Source organism: Manis pentadactyla, chromosome 4 (assembly GCF_030020395.1).
Source record: "Manis pentadactyla isolate mManPen7 chromosome 4, mManPen7.hap1, whole genome shotgun sequence".
Taxonomy (NCBI): domain Eukaryota; kingdom Metazoa; phylum Chordata; class Mammalia; order Pholidota; family Manidae; genus Manis; species Manis pentadactyla.
Window position 1 is genome coordinate 137128787 of NC_080022.1, and position 19866 is coordinate 137148652.

At 45.2% G+C, this 19866-nt stretch overlaps 4 protein-coding genes across 8 annotated transcripts in view; 2 read left to right on the forward strand and 2 right to left on the reverse strand.

Moving 5' to 3' along the window:
- The window catches only part of NUP88 (nucleoporin 88), a 38021-nt gene extending 33700 nt beyond the window's left edge, over positions 1-4321 (reverse strand). The window contains exons 1-3 of the mRNA XM_036895974.2: positions 3896-4321; positions 1065-1234; positions 194-319 (exon numbers count right to left, since the gene is read on the reverse strand). Coding sequence (XP_036751869.2) covers positions 194-319; positions 1065-1234; positions 3896-4306 — 707 coding nt within the window. The 5' untranslated portion in view covers positions 4307-4321. The remainder of the gene's footprint in view (positions 1-193; positions 320-1064; positions 1235-3895) is intronic.
- The window catches only part of RABEP1 (rabaptin, RAB GTPase binding effector protein 1), a 278399-nt gene that overhangs the window by 169615 nt on the left and 88918 nt on the right, over positions 1-19866 (forward strand). The window lies entirely within an intron of this gene.
- RPAIN (RPA interacting protein) lies at positions 4592-14915 on the forward strand. 5 transcript variants are annotated; one of them, XM_036895978.2, is made up of 7 exons: positions 4592-4863; positions 6058-6216; positions 7260-7320; positions 9076-9187; positions 9264-9393; positions 10571-10711; positions 14704-14915. In XM_036895978.2, exons 1-7 carry the CDS (start codon positions 4783-4785, stop codon positions 14731-14733), a joined length of 714 nt encoding a protein of 237 aa, XP_036751873.1. In that variant the 5' UTR covers positions 4592-4782; the 3' UTR covers positions 14734-14915. The 5 variants fall into 5 exon arrangements, with proteins under 5 accessions (XP_036751873.1, XP_036751872.1, XP_036751875.1 ...); XM_036895977.2 differs by having other exon boundaries at positions 4713-4863; positions 6058-6228; XM_036895980.2 differs by having other exon boundaries at positions 4713-4863; positions 6058-6165.
- On the reverse strand, positions 14911-19785 carry C1QBP (complement C1q binding protein). Its single transcript, XM_036895976.2, has 6 exons — positions 19464-19785; positions 18736-18886; positions 17119-17212; positions 15786-15881; positions 15444-15563; positions 14911-15299 (listed from the first exon to the last, which is right to left on the reverse strand). Exons 1-6 carry the CDS (start codon positions 19687-19689, stop codon positions 15150-15152), a joined length of 837 nt encoding a protein of 278 aa, XP_036751871.1. The 5' UTR covers positions 19690-19785; the 3' UTR covers positions 14911-15149.

The window sequence follows — 19866 nt, forward strand, 5'->3', positions numbered from 1 at the left end:
AGGGAACAGTAGTAATTAGGGCATGTAAATCAGGGCAGTTGGGCATTCTTACGTGATTGAGAATGGGTTACAACAGCCATCAGATGAAGCATTCCAACATCCAATGACCCGTTCAGTGGTACTTTAAGCTATTAACCAGCAAAGAGACAGAACTTCCCCACTCACAAAGCTGTAAGATAAAAATAAAATTTACCTTATTATATTGTCTGATGTTAACAGAACTATGTGGGGATCCAGCACTTCACTTGGATACCAGGCAGCATGCTTTAGAGTCAGAGAGGTACAACTGGTGAAAAATCTCTCAGCAATTGGAGTGGTACTAAAATAAAGACAACAATTTCCCAAAACATTTTAAACTTGGATGAAAAACCTCCTAAAGGAAAATTTAACACACTGTGCTCTTCTTTCCTTCAAATTTCTTTCTCCTAATCTTGCTGAGAGAGCATTCAAAGCATCTATTCAATACCAAAAAACATAATATTTCCTAAATTATACAGTATTTTATACTGTATTTCACAAGTCATTTAAAATATAATACCTTATTTGATCCTCTTAGTAACCTTGTAAGAAAACCTCATGGGGCAGATATTCCTATTGCGGAAATGAAGAAATAGATTTAAATGGGGAACATTTTAAGGTGACCCAACAGCTCAGTTATGGAGCTAAAGGTGGGTTTCTACCTTATATTCTTTTCACTAGACCTTTCAGACTCTCACTTTTCTAGATTTGTTGACAAAGAAAATAACACAAAAATAAAACTTAGTTAACCTTATGAGCAAGCTGGCTAGCTCATAGACAGAAACTGCTTTTAAAAAATCTTTTTACCTACTTGAAAAAATGGCCTGACTTGTAATGGAGCTGGCAATGTGGTAATTCAGCCAGAATAAAGGTACAATCATACATATACTATAAATATTACTGTAAAAAAGACTATGTGCAGACCATCTGAATCTGATGTTTCCATAGTGGCACAGTAAACATACCTTTAGAACCACTTTTCTGGAACAATTTTCTGCATATGTTACAAATTATACCGATAAACACTAGATGGAAATGCAACTTACCTACAATTCACTGTTGATTTTCCACCTTCAAATTCAGAATTCTTCCCCCATCTTTTAGGTAATTCTAATACCATAAGTCCTTTCATTCCTATAAGTGCTACATGATGTTGGTTTGGACTTAACAAGACTTGATAGATTTCAAACAGGGGCGGATTTATGCAAAGCAATCTCTGGAAATTAAAGCAAACCAGTCAAGAGTTAATTTTAACGTAAATATATGTGGTAGTTACTAGAAAGCCCAGTACTGCTCTAGTTTTCTATAACTGTACAATAATGAAGCATTCTGCATATGTACTAACACTTGGGTCACAAACTAATGAAATATTTTCAACCATTTAAATTGGGATGTTATATAAAATGCATCAGATTTTCCTACCCTGATAAATAAATACTACTACTGATTTCCCTTTTTATGATCAAACTCCAGCCTATCACTTCAGTCTCAACTCTTCACCATTCCCTACTTGCACTTTACATTCCAATCGGATTAACTTGTATTTCTGGGAAATCATGCTTTGTTAAATAAGCCTGTGTGTCTTTGCACAACTGTTCCTCTTCCTGCAACACCCTCATTTTCCTTTTTTAGCCTGCTGACACATTCTTGGAGACTCAGTTTTTATGCACTTTCCTCCACAGAAACTATCCCCGGTCTTCTGGTCAGAGATAAATATATGTATCTTTTCTGTACTCTTATAGCACACTCTGGACAGTTCTATTATAGTTCTTGTCATCCTGAATCCTAATCAGCCTTTTACTTGCTCATGCCCACCAACTGTCAATTCTTGAGATCTGGGTCTTTCCACTTTATATCCTTAGGATAGTATATATTGCTGACTGTCATGTAAATTTTAGTGAATAGACATATGAAAACCTCAGAAGTATTAATAAATGACAATCGCTGTTACATTAAAAACATTATAGTTAGACAGAGAATGGCTTCAAGAGCTTCTGCAGGAAGTAAAATGCCGTGAACCTATGCACAGACTCACTATGGAACAGCGGTATTTCCAGGGGGTTCTGATGAGCTGTTTGTCTTAGTATCATGTGCCTTCACAAAAACGCATTGGTACTATTTCCTCTCTCAGGACCACCTCAAATTCCCATTTTCCTTTTCTTCTACTTTCAGTAATAAACCATGAGATTTGCCAATGTATTGCTTATCTTTGTGTATGGAGAGTCACCCCAAGCCAAAATCTTTTTAGACCAGACTGTTCTGAATATAATGAGATGCCTATTAATTGCTACTGACATCTATAAGCCTGTTTTTTGTCTTTAGCTGCCTTCACTGATTCTAATCAAATTTATTTTTTCTCCTGTTAGTGCTATTTTCCTTCTTTTCCCTATTTCCTCAACCCCCTTGATTCATTCTACTTGATTCTGACAGCCCATTTCAAAGTACAGACACCTTTCTTCTGCTATCTGCACAATCCAATCACTTTCCGTCACTTGTGATAATCACAGTGATTTAGGGTTTTGTCTGTCTGTTGTTTTGTTTTGACAGTTACTATTCGTGCTTTCATTAACGTTTAAAGTTGCAACTCATGCCAAGCTGCTTTCCTGCCTAGCAGTGAGTTGTCGAGATTCTGGAGGACTGAGGGCTAGTCACACAGTCATCATTTACTGAGAGCTTATACATTCCAGATTCTGGGAAGTACTGGAGACAGAGAAGAGACACAACCCCCTTGCCCTGGTGCTTACAGTCTCGAAAAGACGACAAATAAATGAGGAGTAATTTAATCACGACTGTACTAAATGCTGCTCAGCAACACAGTGTGCTTTAAATTCAAATCATTTCTCATCAGCAAGAATATGGCACACAACAGATGCCATGCATTAGGATGGGTTGCTGCTTTTTTCATCTTTAAAAGACAATCAGTTTATTGCAAATAAATATTTCCATAAAACAACGTTTGATCACAGCAAATCTGGTCTTCTTTGGGTCACACCCACTTTCACACACTGCTGGCTTATCAAAAACAAAGGTGGAGAGATGGGTGGAACAGGTGAAGGGGATAGAGAGGCACAAACGTCCAATTATAAAATAAATTAGTCACAAGAGTGAAAGTACAACAAAGGAAATATAGTCAATAAAACTGCAATATCTTTGTATACTGACAGGAGGTTGTAAAATATACAGAAGTGGTGTAATCACTATGTGGTACACCTGAAACCAATGTAATATTGTATATCAATTAAAAAACAAGCAAAAATCTCTTTCAATTTTGGGAATGGCCTAGTTTTCTAAAAGGGAAAAGAATTAACGGGGATTCCTCCTCAGGCACGAAACGGTTTCAAATCTACTGCCCGATTTGACACTCACAACAGCCCCAAGAGAGTTAGGATTATCCCTATAATTTTATTAGTGTCACCTCATGAAATAGGTTTCGCAGGACCAATCTACTAAAATCTGCAACTGCACCCACACTCTCTCCTTACCTTGCCTTTTCCTCAGAGCCTTGCATCACTGATACTTTCTGTCTACCCCGCGGTCCTTCCCTTCCTCCAAAGACCTCAACAACGTTAAGTACCTGGAGGGCACGAAGTTCCCGTGATATAGGGTCTGGCAGTGTCGGGGTCAATGAACATTTGTCGAAGGTATGACATACGGAAAGTGAAGCTTCAAAGGTTATGTGGGCGTATTAGAGGCGAATGAAAAATAAGGAAGGAAAAAGAGACTTTTCCACTCGAAACCGGATGTCCCCCAAAAAACGTGTACTTACACTTGAACAGCACACCTACTAGAAGACGAGGAACAGCCAGGATGGGAAGGGAACATTAAAACTAGCTCGGATCCCGGCCGAGGGGTCATTCCCAAGATGAGCCCGGCGTACCTGGTACTGGGAGAGGGAGGGCTCCTCGCCGGCGCCGCCGAGGCCCCGAAGGCGAACCACCAGGAAGGAGCTGCCTTCTCCGTCCCACAGGTAGAGCTCTCCGTCCAGGCCTAAGACGAGGTTTCTCGTTAGCGACTGAGGCGACAGCGACGGCGATGAAGGCAGTGATGAAGGAGCCGGTTTCTCAGCTTCCGCTGGGCTCTGGTTTTTCAGTCCCTCCCGGAGCCGCAAGAACACGACGTGGTTAGGAAGCCAGGTCTGCCACAGATCCCGGTCCCCTGCGAGTCCTTCGATAGCGGCCATCTTCCCCCAGCTTCTCCTCTTATCCTGGTTGCTCAGCCCGCCGCTGAGCGCAGCCAATCCACAGTCAGCTCTTCTCTGCTTCGGCCAATTATCTAGCAGGCAGCACATTTTGCGAGCACGTGGCTAGGGACGGGGGAGGGACAAAGGTGAGGCCAGCCCATCAGGAAGGGGCGTCGTTAGAGGAAAGCCAGTCGCCATTTAGTCTGAAGCCAAAGGGGGCGGAACGAGAAAGATGCACAGGCCAGTTGCTGCTTAGAGATAGCTCTGTCGTTGCAGGTAGTACCGGGGGAGCGTCAGAGATCGGTGTATCTGATTTCTTATTGGACACTTATGGAAAACCTAGACATCCGAAACCTGACGTCAAGACCTCCCTCCTTCAATCCAGGTTGGGCTGACCGCGCAATTATCACTACTTCAGTCGCCGTTCCTTGGGTTACCCAAATCTGTCTCCGTAGGGGGCGGCTGACACCGTTCCCAGAATTCCATCAGATGTAGTGAGCTCCTTATCCAGAAACTACAACTCCCAGGGTTCTGCGCGCTCCCAGGGGGCGGGGCTTCCTGGCAGCGACTCCCGCGAAGACGTGATGGCAGAGGGACCGAGATCTCCTTACCGCTCGCTGTACAAACTTGTGGGCTCCCCGCCTTGGAAAGAAGCTTTCAGGCAGGTGAGTGTGGGGTTTAGGAAGGCTTGGCTGGGCGGTCGTCACTCCCCCGGTCCGTCCCAGGAGCCGCTCTCCTTGTCTTCACCTCAGCTCAGCGGGTGAGGCAGGTGCCGGGAGCGCCTGGCCGGCGAAGATGTTCCTGGAACCCAGGCCTCCCGCCTGTGGTTCTGGGCATTGGCCACTACCCGGCAGCCTCCCGGAGTTTCGGAACCCTAGGGTGTAGGATTAGCCCGGGACGGCCCAATTCCCCCAAAACCTTCATTTTGGATTAAGGTTTGTTTTAAATTTGAAGTGTGGTCATGACCTCACCTCCGGCGCCTCTTCAGTGACTACCCCCCCTGCTGTTGTTGGGTAAGTGGGCAGCGAAAGAGGCACTTTGTGTACTTATCTCCTGAGAGAGAGAAATTATTTCTGTTCCGGAGAGGAATAGGGTAATTAGAAATTATATCTAATTCTGGAAATCATTCCAAATTCCTTTGAGCCTCAGTTACTAAGTCTGAGCAGAGTGGTACCCTACCTCACTTCTGACCTATTCTGAACCAATGGCCGACCTTTCCAGGAATGTCTAAAGTAGTCCACGTAGCCCGCTAAAATAATCTGATGCTGGAAATGACTGTTGACTGCAGGGTTTTTCAACTTGGGCTGTTAACATGTTGAGGAAGATAGGTTTTTGTTGTGGGGAGGGGACTGTCCTGTGCATTACAGGGGTTTTAGCAGCATCCCTGGCCTCCACCCACTAGTTGCCAGTAGCCCCACAACTAGAGTGTGACAACCAAAAATGTCTCCAAGCATTGCCAAATGTCCCCCCAGGGACAAAATCGCCCCAAGTTGAGAAATATTATACTACAGGAAGGCAGCTAACACAACCTTATTTAGAGTAGCAAGAATTTGGCAGCAACCTAAATGTCCTGTAATAGCAGGGTGATGCTGAGCTATAGTCACCCAATCACTAAGCGAGCTGGCATTGAAGATAGCTTATGAAATATGATGATGTGGAAATACATGAACAAAGCGTTGAAACTTATCTACATGTGGGAAAGGACTGGAGAAGAATATGCAAAAAAACAGTAGTTAGGATTATAGTTGAAATTGCATCTTTAAATTTCCTTTAATGTTTTAGCAACTAATCTAAGAATCTTTTTTTAATGGAATTCACCTTTTTATGTTTTGTTTTTTTGTTTTTTTCCTTCTTCCAAGGGATGCCTGGAGAGAATGAGAAACAGCCGGGACAGGCTCCTGAACAAATACCGCCAAGCTGGAGGCAATATGCCAGGGAGAGGTCAGAACACCCTGCTAGTGCAAGAGGTGATGGAAGAAGAATGGAACGCTTTGCACTTGGAGGAGAGGTGTCCAGAGGTCATGGCTCAGGTCGGGCTGGGATATTTGTTTTCAGAGATGGTGCTACGGCATTAAGAATGCCTTGTGTCCACTTTGTACTTATTTCCCCAAATCCTCTAAATCCATCTACCCACTGGCCCAATCAGGATTCTAATTGCGTTTAACCCAAGTTCTTCCATCTTTAATGTTAGACTTTTCTAGACTAGTGTTTCATAAATACCAGACTGTTTGACCTGCTACATCAATGCATCAGAATCACTTAAGAAACTAAAAAGAAAGAAATTTCACTCCTTGGCTCCACCCATGGATTATTTTTGATTCAGTATGAATGGGCTAGAATCTCTCTTTTCAAAAAGGTCTCCAGGAGCTTTCTGATTCTAATCTCAGCTAGAGTGACAAGCTGGGTGTGGATGGGCAACCTTTTACTATGGATCAGGAAGAGTACTGGATTGGAAGTCAGTAGTTCTGGAATTCTGTTCCTGGTTTTGCTATTGACTCTTAACTTGTTTCTTTGAGATTTAGTTTTCACATTTTTAAGATGAAGAAGGTAACATCGTCAGCCTTGTAAGGACAATATAAGAACATTTGTGGGAAACTACTTTGAAAACATCAAGGCTCTCTGTAATAATATGCATTATTTAGTGCCTTCTGTGTGTCTGAAAGTATGCCATATGTTTGAGCTACATAATCACAGTTAATTCTCACAATATCCCTCTCAGGTTGGGTTTTTTTCCACCTCACAGAGGCCCAAATTGAGGTTTACAGAGGTTGGGAACTTTCCAGTGGTTACATAGCTTTAGCAGAACCATATACTAGCTGCTGCCCTATACTGCCTCCCCCAAATTTGGTGTCATTATTTTGTCATGGGCCACTTTAATCATTTGGTGATGGCTTCTCAGCATGCCCACATTACTGCATTGTCAGCATATCCTGCAGAAGGGCTGGACTGATTTCCTCTGTTAATCTGGGTCCTTCAAGCTAGCCTCCAAGTATGAGTCATTGTGGAGCTTTTCTGCTGACTGTAAACTTCAAACCTCTGATAATCCCATTTTTTCTTGCAGTTGGAGGAGCCAGTGGACTTGGCTGTGCTGGAGGAGATCCAACAGGAGCTGATTGACCAAGGTGACCTCTGGGAGTAGTCTTTCCTGCCTATAGCTAGCTACTTCTAAGCCTGAACTTTTTTCTAAGCAGAATTAGTTTTTAGCTGCCCTTCCTCTACTGCTGTCATGAGTCGAGTGTCCAGAAATCTCTGTTTTTACTCTGAAGTCTTGGCTGGCTGTCTTTCCAGTAATTAGAATCTTCAGTGTGCTAGAATTTGTGCTCAGACTTCTCATTCTATGCTCTTGTTTTCTTCTTATGACTGCCCTAACAAGGTAGTATGAAATAGAAAAGAGTGTATCTTACACTGTTTGCACAGCTAGTGGTAGAATTGGGAAGCAAAATCAGTTTTGTAAATCTAATTCTACTTATTGTTTCCTACAGTACCTTTCTATTAATAGATTAATTGTAATCCTGTCACTTTACAGGGACAATTCATGATCAGTTCTCCTGTACGACCTAATTTAATGCCTTCTCTCCCATCCATTTTTTACTAATTCCCAGGGCCTTGTGAGCACCCACTTGCTGAGGCATCCATAGCATCATAGAGTGCATAATTGAGCACCTTATATAATGAAGTCATTTATTCCACATATCCCTCTCTTGACTAGGTTTAATTTTTATCATTTGTAAAATAGAGATAATAGGCCTACCCCATAAGTGTGTTTGTAGGCTTAAATAGTACATGTAGAGGAGAGCAGCACTTGGCTTATAGATAGCTTGCAGTACGTGATATCCATTATCATGAGGAGGCCAGAGCATGGACTCAGTTGAACTAAGATTCACTACTTGTGTGGCATTGGGCACAGCCCTCAATCTCCTGGACCTCTGTTTCTTTACCTTTGAAAGAAGGATAATAATAGCAAAGAAGTTAATAAATATAAAGGACAGAAAATAACATCTGATACACAGTAAGTACTCCGCAAGTGTTAGCAGTTGTTGTGATTGTTGTTACTGACTCCAGTTAGACTGCAGATTCCTTGATTTATGTTACCTTTTTGTACTGATTCACCCTTCAACCTCACCTACAAAACCTATCTTAGTGGTGAAACATAGGACTTGCTAAATATTTCTTCTGGGGTATATTTAACTACAAAACCTAAGATGATAAGGATTTACTGTGTTCTCCCATACTCAGTCAAAAGGAATACTCCAGAATAGGGGTTGGCAAACTTTTTGTGAAAGGCCAGATAGTAAATATTTGAGGCTCTGTGGTCTATACCGTCTCTGTTGCAACTACTCAGTTCTGCTGCTGTTATGTGAAAACAGCCATGGACAATACATAAACAAATGAGCATGGCTATGTTCCAGTATAACTTTATTTAAAAAACAGAGGGTGGGCTGTATATGGCCTGTGGTTTGCTGACCTCAGCTCTAAAGTGTAAATTGGGAGCTCATCAAAAGCAGGGACTGGTATATGGGCATTGGCAAAGAGACCACTTTAGACTCGGTCTGTGGTCTGGTGTCAGAACTACATGCCCTGTAAGTGTCAGCTTTCTCCAGCTGCTCCTAGGACTCTAACACTCCATCTCTACTCCTATGGCCTCCAGAGATGTGAGGGAAAGTTGACTGTCTTAGCTTTATGACTTCACCTCTTATTCTCACAAGGAGAGGACAGACAGGAGGAGAAAAATCCAAAAAGATGAAGCCTGGCAGAGCACGAAATAGCTAGTGATTGGCAGCACAATTTTGCCTGAATTCAAATGTGAAGTTTTGCCTTAAGATGGGGCAGTCGGGCAAAGCATGGCGAAGCACTCCCAACTGTCCTTTGCCTTTCAGAACAGTCCATCATCAATGAGTATGAGAAGAGCACGCAGTTCGATGAAAAGTGTCTCAGCATCATACTGGCTGAGTGGGAAGCAAACTCCCTCATCTGTCCTGTGTGTACAAAGTAAGAGTTTTCAAAACTTTTTCAGCATTATTGGTTCCTACTCCCCACTCCAAGGTGAGTGGAATGTCCCCCCCAGTTTATTGTCTGAAAAGGTTTGGAGATCCAGGTCTGCTGGCCGTGATGCTCTGGGATCTGTTTCTAGGTACAACCTGAGAGTAACAAGCGGTGTGGTCATGTGTCAGTGTGGCCTCTATATCCCATCTCATGTAAGTGTTCCACACACAGATTTTTGTGTCACCTCTTCCCACATGTATCTGCTTTCTTAAAGAATCTTCGTGGTGTGCTGGAGCTGATTGTGCACATCTCTTCCCAAACTTCATGCTCAATTGATACTCATAGCTTGAAATCAGCCATATGTATATATGCAACATGGAAATAGGAAAGCACTACAAATAAGGGTGTTCTTTGCCCACCTGCCCATAATGTATTATTACTGAACATTTTTAACGTACCACTGCTTAAGAGCTTTATAAAGAGTCCAGTTTAGAATTAGAAATACTTGTATCTGATGATCTATTTAAAAAATCCATATGCAGAGACACATCTATATTCAGAGTTAAAGCTTCAGGGATCTTAAACTACAGAAGGAGTTCTCGTCTGACATGATTGGGACTGAAAGTTTGCCAGTGGTTAAAGTGGCAAATTATAAAAATGAAACATTTATAGTTAGTTTCAAACATAAATTTGTTTGCCAGGCCTTGAGTGGGACTCTACTGATTGGACAGCTGAGTCTGTGTTACGTAAGTCATCTGTATGTTGCAGAGTCTAGAGTTTCCAGTTTTATTTCTGTAAACTGCGTCAGAAGCTGAGCCCACAACTTTGGATTTTTTCCTCTCATCTTTTACCTATCAACAACCTTTTTTTTGCTTTTAAGCAACCCATCCTTTTGAGTTTCTTGTGAACATTCCACTGTTCATCATAAAAACAAAACTTTATTTTTATTCCCTTCCTTTATTGCTTTACACATACATAATTAAATTACTTGATTACAGTAGCCAGTTCAGTTAGCACAAACAGTTCTGGGACTAAGAAGTGCTGGCTCCTAGTAAGGATGGCAGAAGGATGCCAAGAAGGATTGCTCTTGGCAGAGGCAGAAGCATAGGGAGGCTGGAAAGCCTACTGGCTCTGAGTGTTCCTGGTGCCATGAGCAGCAGTCAGTGTGTTTTATAGCAGGATTGGAAAGCATCAGTTCATCTGGAGAGGCTGGTAGAGTTTGGTTAAGGGATCTTAGCACAATCACGAGCCAAGACTGTTTCGAAAGGTCCAGGGATTCAAGCCCTCAGAGTGAGCCACATATTGGCTGGCATGAGGAATCAGAATTTTCAAACTATTGACTGTGAGATAACCAAGATTAAGTTGTGGTTGAACTTTTAAATTTTTTAGTCTCCAGAGTTGACAGAGCAAAAGCTTCGTGCCTTTCTAGAGGACAGCGTGAATGAGCACAGTGCACATTGTCCCCACACACCTGAATTTTCAGTCACTGAAGGGACAGAAGAAAAGTCCACTCTTCTCATGAGCTGTCTGGTAAGCTGCCTGTGGGACCCACTGGTTAGAGTGGGTCAGCGGTTGGTTTTATTCCCACCTTGGTAGAAATAATAGAAGTTGGTAAATGTTTAAAAATGCAGTTTATTCTCTAAGGAATTTACTTGAATAGAAAGTGAAGATACTTAGTCACTTCAGCTAAAAGACCAATCACTACCTGGAAGGCGAGGGACAGAGGCAGCACAGGGTTGTGGGAGGAGCATTGGTCTGGAACTAGGAAGCTTAGCTGCACCCACTCTTGTTTGATGAGCAGCAGTTGTATTAGATTCATCTGAGCTTTTCATATTCATAAGATTCAAAATTGGCCATCCTGGCACCAGTTTTGTAGAAGCACACAGGACAGGAAGCACAGCAGGGCAACAGCAGGCTTGTCTGTTCAGTCTGAATCTGTACCGAGTACCAAGCGCTGGTCTCTAGGCCTGTATGTGACAGCTCAGGTGTGAAGGACCAGGACCACACAGGTGGATCTGGAGCCACTCTGACTTAGAAGCCTTAAGCTTGCTATAGGAGCCAGTATCTCATATAATTATGGGTATAGCTTCCAGGTCGCAAACAAGGGGAAGTTTGGGATTATTAGCACACTGCATTTCAGAAAGTCCAAAACTATGGCTTCCTGGTAGGTATTTATAGTTCAGTCATGGCTGTCTCATCCCAAATGCAGTTTACCTGTAGGAGTTGTGTATATTGTAAGCAGTATTGCTAGTAATACAACTAACATTTCACTTTCATTGTTTCCTCCATGAGCTATTTAATTCTGCCCTTTCATTTAAAAAAAGTGTACTGAGTACTCAAATGCAAAAATGCACATCCTCTCCCAGAGCTCAAGTCCAGGGTCAGTGATAAGAGAAGACTACAGAAAAGAGGTAGTAATCCTCCAGTAGAGGGAGGGCCTGTGGGAATTCAAGGGAGGTGATCTCATTTATGGATGTGGGCTTTCTGAAGGAAGCATTTACCTTCGGCCTTGAAGTGTGGACTAGGATTTAGACATGTAGATATGAGTTGGGGGAAGAGCTTTAGTGGAAGAGTGTCAGGTAGAAGAACAAGGTAGAGGCAGAAAATTGTGGCGTCTGTGTGCAGAGCAGCACGTTCTGCTTAGCTGGAGTGGCAGGCCTGTGAGGGAGAGGAGAGCTGTGATCTGACGAGGTCAGTATCCCTGCAAATGGGGATGAGGTGAGTCAGAAGCAGCATGTAAGGGGCTGTCCCAGTGCTCCGGGAGAAGTGAGGGGGGCTTGAACTTAGGCAGGGACAGTGGGGGTGGTGTGGGTGGGAGGAATATGAGAAGCTCAGAAAGTGGATCGATGAAATTCTGCATCTGTGGAGGTCGGGGTGGAGGGATCAAAGAAGATGCGAGGTTTGGGGGCCGGGTGATCAGGCAGTGGTGGTGCTGTCTTGTAGACCAGGTTCATACTTGGGAGTTCAACTGTGGACAGACTGATTTTGCGATTTCTGTGAGATGCCCAGGCTTTGGTGCTGTCAGAAATGTGGGAATGGGGCTGAGGGAGGGATAGGTGTAGAAGCGGGTTGCTTCTGTTTGGTGCTGGAAGTGAGGTGACACCACCAGAGGAGGCTCAGAGAGAAGGCGAGCAGCGTAGTCTTGGACACTGCCTACATTTCAGGAGCAGGGGAAGAGTGGAGCCTTAGTGGAGATGAAAGAACAGAGGCCAGAGAACAGAAGCATGGGAGCTGTGGAAACTTCCAGAAGGAAGGAGTCGCGGGAGCAACACTCACCATAGAGATTGAAGGGGACATTAGTAACCTTATGTAGATGGTTTTGGTGAAGTTAAAGGCTCAGGTAGCTACTAACCTGATTCCAATTTTAGGAATTTGAGTAAGTAGTAAGTAGGGAGCCAGGAAGTAGAAATAGTAACTGTAGAATAGTTTTTTTAAAAAAGAAGTTTAGAGATGGAGAAGAGGAAAGATGTTAACTTGGCTTTTTAGATTAGTTTACAAATATACTCGTAAACTGAGGAAGAATCACTGGAGGGGTGGGGGTGGGGGTCAGGTAACTGGGGAAACAAGGACCTAGAAGGGATGTGGGGGGGGGGCAGTGGGCTGCTCACTGAACTGGTAACTGTGTGGCAAGTATTCTACATCCATCATCTCATCTCATCATGAAGTGGGTGTTGCCATTGGTAGGAACAGGAAACAGATTCAGATAAGTGATTTGGTTAAGGTCATACTGCTAAGAGAAGGTCAAGCTGGTGAGCCCAGGTTTCAGTGGTTCCAGCACCCCTGTGATTTTTGCTGCCAGCTCAGGCCTTGGTGGAAGCACAGTTTCCCTTCAGGTTATGGGGAGGAGAGACAGTGGGTGGAAAGTTGACGTAAGACCTGTCACTGCTTCCTGTTGCCTGCAGGAGCAAGCCCCCCTCTGCTCTGACCACCCAGAACTGCTTGCAGATTCTCAAATGGGCTCTCGCTAGGCTCTTCTGTCTGGGGTGCCTCTGGCTCCTCCCACTCAATTCAGGGACTATGTGCACAAATGTCTGTTGAGCACCGCTCCGTGCCAGATAATCCGTAAATAAAGCCCACCTCTGACTGTAATCGGCCAGGTACTCCTTGGGCTCCCCTGTGCCCATGCCGTCCTTGTGACACTGATGCAATTCCCTGTTCCTGTCTCTGCCCTGGGGGCAAGGGCCGTAACTTCAGTTTTACTCTCCATCCTTGGCACACAGGCAGGTTAACACGTTCGTAGAAATGATTTGAGGCAGAGAGTTGAAGGGGCGTGGGTTGGGTGGCTTCAGCTTCTGCCTTCTTAGGTGAGTGAGTGAACCATCTGCAGAGTGTGGTGGGTGATTTTAAAGAGGAAACGAAGGGTTGCCTAGGTGCTGTCAGCTGCAGCCATAGCATACAGCTGTCATGGACCCCAGATGTCTGCTCACCTGACTTTCAGTGCCCTGCAGCTCAGGGAAGCGGAGGCCAGTGCCATGGGAGACACCGGCAGTTGTAGGGACAGGAGTTGGTGAGGCTGGCTTCAGGGTGAACAGAGAGACCATTGTTGTGGGGGGGGGGGATTGGGGGCCACAGCAAAGATGAGCAACTGGAGTGCAAAGGACAAAATTACGTTCCGTAGGCAATCCCAGAGTTCACCATTTGGAATGCTCTGGAGCTCCAGTGTCACTAGACCTCTCGTTTCCCTTAAGGGGGAATCAAGGACCGTTGTTTGGGTTCATGATCCAGTGAGGTCAGGCTGTAGGGTGATTCTGCGTGGGTGTGGAGGCCACGGTAGAGGAAGATAGGTGTGGGTTATAGGCGGTGGTTATAGCCACAGGACTTGGAACATTTGATATGAGGGACAGAGGTCTAGGGATGGCACGGGGATGCAATGTGCCAGACCACCAGAAAGCCAATTACATATGGAAGTGGAGCCAGGGTTAAGGACAGTGTCTCTTTGCATTAATGGTCAGTCTGAGCTTTCAAGGAAGCAGGAGTCAGCTTTACACTAAGGTGCTTGCTTGGTTACGTTAGGGGGAACTGAGGAAAGTGTGAGAAGCAACGGGCCTCCAAGTTCTGATTCGGCCTGTAGTGAACACGCATGGTCCACATCTATGACACCTGCCTATTTCAATCCTGTGCTAAGCTGAAGTCAGCTCACCTCCCTGCTGCGCTGTAAAAGCTGCCAGCTGTCAAGCTTGAATCAGCCTCTGGTGGCCGGTTTCCGGAGGGTGAGGACATTTGGTTAGTCCATATTCAGGACTTACGTCAGCTTGAAGATGACCTTGCTGCTGCTGGCTTCAGAAGCAGTTTGGAGGCTGCAGGACAGACGTGCAGCACAGCCCGAGAGCAGGGCTGGGCCACGGCTCTGGGACAACCACAGCACTGGACCTAGTTCATAATGATGATTAACTCAGCATCACCTCACTGGTGGGAATTCTAGTTGCAGCCTAAATGTCATTACTGATTATAGCTTTTAACCATAAATGGAGATAATCTGCATGACCGGAATACAGTTTGGTACCTTTTCTTTCCAAATGCAGGCTTGTGATACCTGGGCAGTGGTCCTCTAGAGCAACCCTGACTCTGCCTGCCTGCCACGTCGGAAACTTCCCGGTCCATCTGGGAGGCCTTGTAAATACCAAGCTTTTATTTATGACTTGCTTTGTATGAAAACTTGTCAAATGTCTCTGCTCTTGGTGTTTTGTAATGCAGTTTGAAGGGGAAGGAATATAAATAGACAAATCACCTTGGAGGAGATGAGCCAATTTTATTGTCCATCATTATGTTATTGAAAAATCTAGGCATAGATTTATAGAGAAGAAATAAATGAATAGTAAGAGGGAAACAGAAATAATTTAAATTGGAATTATTTTCCATGATACTAGGACAAAAACCATTTTAAAGCACATCTGTCTAGCTTCAGAGTAGGTTTTGTTCACTGGCCAAAGCCTGGCACAAAATTAAGGAGTTCAGTGTCTTGTCTGCTCTACTGGCTCTTGACAAAACCTTTGAGGTCTTCAAGAAAAGTAATGTACTCCTGGTGCTCCAGGGCTGTGCTGAGCTCCACCAACTCATCCGCAAAGGTGTTGTCCACCCCTCGGTCCGCAAGGAAATCCATCAGGTGGTCATATAAGGCCTGGAAAGAGAAACACTAGTTTTAAAGAAACCACAAAGCTTCATGTGTAACACTTACTAATTAAAATGCTTCTCTGCCTCTCCTGTGACTACTAGGATCCTCCCCTGTAAGGCCCAACAGCACCCCATCTCAGCAAGCACTCACCCAGTCCAGGGAGTCTGTGTTGAGTGTATAATTTGTGTCCTTCCATTCAGACTCTCCAGTGGACTGAAAGCTCACTTCTCTGATAGAGAAAATGTCATTCTCATCTTCCTCTTGTTCAACCTGAGAAGAGACAGAATTGGGGGGGAACTGAAGGGTTTGCCAGGATATGCCAGACTCCTGAATAAGCGGGACTACTTACAGTGTGAAGCTTACCAGATTCTAACCTTGCTCGCTCACCCTACACTCCCTTACCCTGCTTTGCTGATCTAAGCTAGAAAATGTTAGTATCTAATGAACGGGACCAGGAAGGTGCCCAAGGGGGCAGCACTCCACGCTACATACCTCATCTTCTGGGTAGTGACAATCCAGCACAAGGGCCTTCTTGCCACCATCCTTTGTAACTTCAACCACGAAATTGGGAGTGGACGTCAATTCAGGCTGGGGAAACAAGGAAAGTCAGTATATACCACTGCTGCCGGATTGGTTGCCTGGACCAAAGATTTCAGACAGTTCAGGAGGTCTGATGGCCACCACTGTTACGATATTACTCAGCAATTTTTAAAGTCTTAATGTCATAGTGCTCCCAAATAAGGAGCCCAGAATTGTTAACGCAGAGCATTATAGATACACCCCTTGTTCAGGAGCCTGGCCTAAACTCTCTCTGCTCATCCTTTCTAGAGTTACAGACCTGCTCATACTTTAGAGGGCAGAGCAACACTTAGTACAGTCTTTCACTTCTGTTAGTGCTCTACTTGTGTGAAGAATATACTATGTTTAGAACGAAGAAATCTGAATTCCAGCTCCAGCTATATGTGCCAACTAACTGAATCTTCCTGGGCCTGTTTCTCCATCTATACACTGCAAAGCTGGCCTTAACTCCAGAATCTCTTTGTAGCTGATTGTTTCAGGATCTTTCTTTATTACTTGTGGCACAGGATCAAAGGCCAGTGCATCTGGCTCACTGGCCATACTAATGGCTGAAAAATCACAGCAACTTGTCCTTCAATGACATGGTGAGCCATCCAGTGTCAGAGATACTAGCTGGAGTAGCTGACACAGAAGCACACCAGGGAGCTGAGCGCTCTGCTAGGTCAGGAGACAGTACCAATACCTTTAGTCAGAAAGCCTGGGGACACTGAGGCCCTCACGTTGGCTTTCTAGGGCAGTCACACTGCTTCCTAAAATGTTTGAAGATGGGGCACATCCAGGTCCAACCAAGAGGGCGAGCAACCTAAGGAAAGGCCTTGCTAACACCTGTTAAAAACTGGGTGGTCCTGGCTTTGCCACTTTGGTTAAGTAGGTGGTATTTGTTACTAGCCTGTGATGTGTGAGAACATTCCTTGGAAACAATTCAAGTGATAATCTCTGGTATCAAACATTTCCCAATCACTGGAAGGGTTAGGACAGTTTTAATTCCTTTCCATTAAGAAAACACAGGCCAAACTATCAAGTCTAAACCTGCAGATGGCAATTTACTTGGTCCCTGGGAAACAAAAGGGGCCACAGCATTCTGGTGCTAAAGCTGGCCAGAAACGGCTACTCTGCAAGTCAAGTCCCAAGGACCTTGTCCTTTTGCCTTCTCTCTCCTTCTAGCATTAGGGGAATTAAGAAAGGAAAACAATGTTTCTCCTTTAAACCCCTAGTCTACCCTGTCTGGTTAGTGTTACAAGCTTACCTCCTGCTCTTCAACCTTCTGCCCTTGGGAAGGCTCCTCCTCCCCATCATATGTTGGTGGGATGCTATTGTTAATGTTGAAGGTGACAGTGACCCTAGAAAGGCAAAAGAACAGCCTGGTGTAGTTTTAGCTGAGTAAGTGCTGAGGCCCACAAATGCTGATTGAAACAATGTGTCCACCTCAGCGCTCTCTCTTCTCTCACCTATTTACATAACTTCCACAGAGTGCCTACATCCCACTTCAAGACAAGGATTCTGCAGGTCTGAAGTGTGCCTACCATGTGTGCTGCTGTGTCAAACTACCAGACCCTAGTTTATCTCAGGCAAAGAGAATTGTGTGGGCTACTGTCATAAGGGCAGCAGCCCAGGGCTCACAGCCTGCTGACACTGCCCCACCTTGTCTTTCCAAGGGCACCCTAAAGGATGATGAGCCACCGAGAAGCTGGTGGGATGGAAGAAAAGCTGCCATTAAAAGCTTTTCTGTTAGAAAATCTGCCCCTAGGAGGAAGTACAGAAGCATACTAGGGCTGCTGCATAAGCTGAGGGCCAGAAGCAACCCCCACCCAGGAAGGGAGAGGCCTCACAATGAACAGTATGCAGCAGTGGTCTTCAGAGTAGTTGTGGGAAGTTTTATAATCACAAAGGCCAGAAACACCAACTACTAACAATTTTAAGAGGCAAGAATCCTCACCTGACAAATCATGTTCCAAAGTCTGAATTGAAATTCCAGGGAGGGGAGATTTGGAACTAGCTCTGTGGGACCGCCCAACTCCAGCAGGTCCTACAGCAAGTGGTCACTGCTGCCCTCTGCAGCTCTGTGAACTGGCTGACTTTCCCATAGAAGAATGGTGGTTTGAGATTCAGCTACAAAAGCTCTCTCATCCGCAACAGTGCTGACCAAGCTGAGTTCCCGGGCACATCCATTAGGACCTTATTTATAATGGCCCAAAATAACTAGGAAAATGGTTTAGGTGAGATTACAAAGTGCACAACTGACCTCTGCAGAGGGGGAAAAAAAAATTCCACTAGGCAAAAAGAATCAGACCAGTACTTCACAACATACAGAGAAGTTCACTCAAAATGGATCACAGACTCAAACAGCCAAAGTAGGTCAGAGCTCCGCATCTTCTAATGGTAATGCTTACTATACTGTAACCCCAAACTGTTATGTAAGAGTTACGTGTCTTGCACTTATGTTCACCTGCTGTAAACATCAGAGCAGGGACCTTGTTTTACTCCACCAGAGCCCGTAGTGTACCAAGTCAGTACTGTGAACCTAAGATCAAATCAATTCTGTGGGTACTTTAAGGATTTCTGCCTTTGCATGCCTTCATTCACACAGGGCGTGACCTCACTCACCAGTCAGGGGTTTACTCAGTGACTGCCTCCACTGGTTCAAGAAACCCAGCTGCATAATTTTTGTGCTACTTTACCATCTCTTTATTAACCAGCCCACAGCCATCCTGAATTCATCCAGTGAATAAATACCTGGAGCTTATGAAGCTATCCAAATGAATCCTCTTTTGGAAACAAGGTGTCAAAGTATCTTCCCTAACTAAAGGCTGTCCTGGGATTATGGATTTTAGTCCCCTGGAGCCCACAGGCCCCCAATACTTACTTTTCTCCAGCAACTTTCCGCACTAATTTGGCTTCTGTCCCATTCAATTCCAGCTCCCAATCTCCAGACATCTTGGGGAGGGACTTATGCTTCTGTAGCTTCTTTTCCTCCTTAATCTCATCACTGAGGAATTCAACAAAAGCTTTGTCCCCTACAATAAAAATCCGTAAGATACAGAAAAAGAACCAATCAATCTACAACGTAAAAATGACCAGGTTTCTGTACCCAAAAATCTGGTCTTGGGCTGTTTCTAATACTTCTGCTGTTAACGGTGGCTCTGGGAAATTTAGTCCAATTCACATCCATTAAGCCTGTTTCCTCACGTATAAAAATGCTATTAAGGCGCAGAGCTCGATTCTGGAAAAGTGGCTTGTACCAATGACTTTATTACCACATTTCTCTATAAAACAAGCCAGCAGACATAACCACGCTACTTTTGAACACGATCTTGGGCCTTCCCCAAGTTCTTTTTTCAAGAAACTGAGGATAAGGTCGGCCGCCGGGATTTAATTGTTGTATGTCTCTCCCCAAAACGAAACATTTAGAGAATGTAAGAGGGAAATGTGATCACCAGTGGGTTGAACTCGCTAGTTGTTAAAGGGAAAATGTTCCGGACCTCGGGAGGCGGCTGCAGGAAGTCTACCTGTGGTCCACGCTTCCTCGCCCCGGGCCCCCACGCCACCCAGGAGCCTCCCCTCACGGCCCCGGCCCACGTGAGCCAGCCTCACCTTGGGTGTGTAGCGCGTCGCAGCCGCAGCCGCAGGGCGCGCGAGTCCGCAGGAGCCCGGGCCGCCGCGCCGAGCCAGCGCGCACGCTGAGCAGCCCGAAGGGCCGGGCACAAGGCCGGGACGCAGGCTGCAGCAGCTGCCGGAGCTGCGGGGAGGGCGCGGTGGCGCGGAGGCCTGCGACTGCCGAGCCCAGGGCGCGGGGCACGCAGCGCAGCAGAGGAAGCATCGCTGCAGCGGAGGCGGCAGACACGTGCGGATGCAAGGACGACTCGAGCCCGGGAGCCCCCTGACCTAGCGTACAGCCGGAAGTCCCGCCCCCTCCGGGAAACGCTTCCGCGCCGGCACTTTGCAGACCGTAGGAATCGTGGGCAGGACCACGCCCTCTGCTGCTGGTGGTGGTCCG

Bases quoted from the DNA above. Each gene is read 5' to 3' on its own strand.
- RPAIN (XM_036895977.2), top strand. From the start codon at position 4,783: ATGGCAGAGGGACCGAGATCTCCTTACCGCTCGCTGTACAAACTTGTG. The intron at 9,188-9,263 runs GTAAGAGTTTTC...TGTCCCCCCCAG, and splicing joins ATCTGTCCTGTGTGTACAAA to TTTATTGTCTGAAAAGGTTT. The intron at 10,712-14,703 runs GTAAGCTGCCTG...TTCCAAATGCAG, and splicing joins CTCTTCTCATGAGCTGTCTG to GCTTGTGATACCTGGGCAGT.
- C1QBP (XM_036895976.2), bottom strand. From the start codon at position 19,689: ATGCTTCCTCTGCTGCGCTGCGTGCCCCGCGCCCTGGGCTCGGCAGTC. The intron at 17,213-18,735 runs GTAAGTATTGGG...TTGCCTTTCTAG, and splicing joins CGGAAAGTTGCTGGAGAAAA to GGTCACTGTCACCTTCAACA. The intron at 15,300-15,443 runs GTGAGTGCTTGC...TTCTCTTTCCAG, and splicing joins ACACAGACTCCCTGGACTGG to GCCTTATATGACCACCTGAT.